Consider the following 3,789-nt stretch of genomic DNA (forward strand, 5'->3'; position numbering starts at 1 on the left):
CCACCCAGATGCCCCTCAGTAGATGAATGAATGGATCAAGAAAATGAGTCTGTGTTTTATTGCTACCTTCAACCATTTAGATGCATAAAAAATTTAGGAGTATTTTAATTTTTTATTAATTTTCTGCTGATGATGTAGATGCATTTTAACTATTGTCAACTCAGTTCTGAAATATCAAAGTGGAGCTGAAAATAGCACGGTTTTAAGAAAGTAATATTAGAGGCTAGCAATTTATAACATCAGGCAGGAATTATATCTTCTCTGTGTATACCACACCCACCTTCTTCATCTTCTTTTTCTTGAGATGGAGTCTCTCTATTCAGGCTAAGCTAAGCTTAACATTTCAACCTCCAACCCCAGATCCCCACAGCTGTGTTGAAAGCTGTAAACCATCCGACTCAGCCTTCTTGTTCTTAATATTCAGTAATATATTCTTCATGAAACAAACTTCATATGCTAGCAGTTCTTTTCCAGATTGTAACATACTTTGTTTGAATTTAATACTAATAATTGATTCAGAATGTTTTTGCTTTGTTTTGTTCTTTATGCTGAATGCCAAGGAAACACTTTTCCAAAAAGCAGTGAAAGAAAGATAAATTATTGTTTGCCTTCAAGCAAGTCGCAGCTATATGCAAAAGAAAGATTCTCTACTTGCAGTAATTTAGGCAATTTAACAATTGTGTATGAATAGTACTACTAACTTAAAAAGGAACAGATATTTACTACTGTTACGTAGGGCAACGTAATCCTGTGTGTTTATATGGACAATAATGATAACCAATAGAACATTTTTTTTGCCAATGTGGGACTTAAACTCTTGGATGCTGTTCCTAAACTTTTTCTGTTCAAGGGTAGCATTCTACACTTGAGCCATATCTCCACCTTTAGCACTTCATTGGTTAATTAGAAAGAAAAATCTCATAGGATTTCCTTGTCTATGTTGGCTTTGAAAACATGATCCTCAGATCTCAGCCTCCTGAAAAGATAGGTTTACAAGTGTCACCAACACCTGGCTTGGTCCATGCATTCTAAAAGCATAAATTTGTAAGCCTGTCTCTACCCAATTGATCCAAGCTTATAATAAATGGTATCAATATTTTAAATATCTTTATCAACTATTTTACTGATGAAAGTATGTATGCTATGCGTATACCGGTATTGAATGGTTCCGTTTTAAGAAATTAATTGCAACCCTTGTTTAAATTAATGTAGAGTCATATTAATTTATAGCTATTTGTCGATAAAGACAATGGTAGCATGATGGAACATGCCAGCGCCCTAATGAGTGGTGTCTAGGAAAAACTCAATATTTCCCCCCCCAATATGACTCATTTATCCATTTAAAAAGTGATTATATTGTTAACTACAATGAAAAACATAGAAAGGAGTCAACTGGAATTTCAGCTGCTGTGTCCAATTTCTCTCACAATGTACAGTTTCTCTTATGTTTGTCCAGAGATTCTTCATTTATATCACATAAAACAAATATGTTTCCCTGAAGTTTAGTCCCATTAATGACTTTGCTTTTATGAGAAGGTATCAAACTTATTCTTTATCATCTGCATACAATCAATCCTATTCTATGGATGAATATTTATGGCTATTTCCAAGTAAATATTTACATCTCCTACCCTTTACATAGTGTCTTTGAAATAATGAATCACACAATATACAATTTTTAGATTGTAATTCTCAAATATTAAATATACATGTATGAGCAAGTGTTAGAAATGAAGTTCTTGGCATATAGAATATACTAGTAATGTTGAAAAACTTTCCAAGTTGATTTCCTGCTTCTTAATACAGGTACTGTGCTACTAAAAAGCTAGGCTCATCAAAACAAGTATTAGACTCAGTCCTTGAGGCTATCAAAATAGGGAATGAGATTCTGTGTCAGTCTTGTAGTCCAAAATTTCAGTGCTAGTTCAATATTGCAGGTCTCCATTATTGACATTGGGGAATCAAATTTTACATGTTTAAGCTACTTTGAAATACTTTGTTTTACAAACAACAAAACAAGTCTAAGGCTTATTTCTATCACTGACAAATCACTGCAACTGATATTTTCAATGTCTTTCTTTTTGAAAGAAAATTGCAACAGGTCAGACCTCCATCTCTCTGAATCAGCACAAAGGGACTGAGACATGCATACCCAATGGTCAAAATGCCATGAATATTTAACATTGCAGAATTAATTTCTAAGACAGAATTTAAAAATATATAGAGAACACAGTCTGTCCAATAGAAGAAAAGAAAACAGAACATCAGAAGGAGAACACTGTGGGCAGCTCTCATTTCAGGAAGAGTTTTGTGGAGGTGAGAGGTCTGAAGGTAGAGAACACGCTGGTGATGCTTGTGGAGAAGCAATAGCATGTAGCCACCGGCCCCACCCATGACACCCTGAAACACGGCACTGTGCATGGTCATTAGAATAAGGACTAGCCATTTGGCTTTCTGACTTTCTGGTTGAAAATAACAATAATTGTCAGTTTTAGCAGCTTCTGATGTGTTTGCTCTGACGTTTGCGATGTGTTGAAATAAGTTGATGCGTTTCAAGGAAGTGAGGATCCAAAAGAAGAGAAACAGGGGAAGAATTTTTCTTGGAGTCTTTGGCTTAAATCTCCAGCAGAGAGAGCTTCTGGGACTGATGGTGATGGCCTGGACCACAGTGAGGAGAGTGGTGGTACAGATGGAAAATTCCCGGGCCACCCTCTGTAGAAAAACAACTAACTTACAGCCTATATCATCCAGCAAGTATCTCAAACCAAAAGCTGCTATTGCCATTGGTAATCCTTTGGAAAGAAGTATTATGGTGTTTGCAAAAGCCAAATGGATGAGAATAAGGTGTGTAGACTTCTTCTGAGTTCCTCTCCAAAATCTATATATAAAATTCACAAAAACAATGATGTTCCCTACAATGCCAATTGCAGTTAGAAAGAGGAAGAGGGTTCCCTTGACAACATTCAAAATCATTTGTGTATGATGAGAAGATGTTGGATCCAGAAAACACTTCTCTGAAGGGAATTAATCAGTAATGATGATATAACTGTTGGAAAGTATTTCATAACTTAGAACACTTTAGAGTTTAAGAGATGATCATGATATATGTAATTATTCAAACACTGTTGTTACCAAAATGGTTTTTCTGTACAAAATGATTGTTTTCCCTTTCAAACTCTTTGTGAATTATTTTTATTATTTTCAAATCCTTTTTGGACTGCCAAAATCAAACATCCAAATTTAGAGTTTAGAATTCTTTTGAGCACTGTCAGGATCAGAATTTGATCCTGAACACAGGCACAAATTGATTCAGTAGTTCTAAAGTCATATTTCTAGGAAGTACCCTCGTTCGTATTTCTGTCCTCAGAGACCTGCTCCAAAGAAGAAGAAGAAGAATGGAAATCCGTTGGCTCTCAGACCATCTCAACAACACCCTGTTTTAATCAAAGAAAAATTAGTGTTCCCAATGAAAATTTGCATGACATCATAATTCAAAGAATTATCAGGATTACTCACCTAGTAACTGTGGTGCAGTGGAAACCTTGGTCAGTTCTCTGCCAAGCTGAGGCCTCCCAGATCCTATTTGTATCACACTGATGTGTGAAGCTCTTGCCTTTCATAAACTCCCAGGCTTTAATTTTCTCAGTGTGTCCATGTCAGAGAGAAGCAAACTCTGTAGAATTTCAATCCCTGTAGTACAACTTTTCTTCTCCCGGGACAATTAGTACTTATCATTGTCTCAGAAGTTATCTTTGGCTGAATTGAGACTTAATTATTTTAATAGAAGGC

At 35.6% G+C, this 3,789-nt stretch overlaps 1 protein-coding gene across 1 annotated transcript; it reads right to left on the minus strand.

Annotated features, from left to right (window-relative positions):
• Positions 1 to 2,037: 2,037 nt before the first annotated feature.
• LOC106001374 (vomeronasal type-1 receptor 4-like) lies at positions 2,038 to 2,973 on the minus strand. The gene has a single exon (XM_013036474.1). It carries the CDS (start codon positions 2,971 to 2,973, stop codon positions 2,038 to 2,040), a length of 936 nt encoding a protein of 311 aa, XP_012891928.1.
• Positions 2,974 to 3,789: the final 816 nt, after the last annotated feature.

The sequence above is a fragment of the Dipodomys ordii genome, unplaced genomic scaffold (genome assembly GCF_000151885.1).
Source record: "Dipodomys ordii isolate 6190 unplaced genomic scaffold, Dord_2.0 Scaffold293, whole genome shotgun sequence".
NCBI classification, from domain to species: Eukaryota; Metazoa; Chordata; class Mammalia; order Rodentia; family Heteromyidae; genus Dipodomys; species Dipodomys ordii.

Coding starts and splice junctions, on each gene's coding strand:
- LOC106001374 (XM_013036474.1), bottom strand. CDS start 2,973: ATGATTTTGAATGTTGTCAAGGGAACCCTCTTCCTCTTTCTAACTGCA.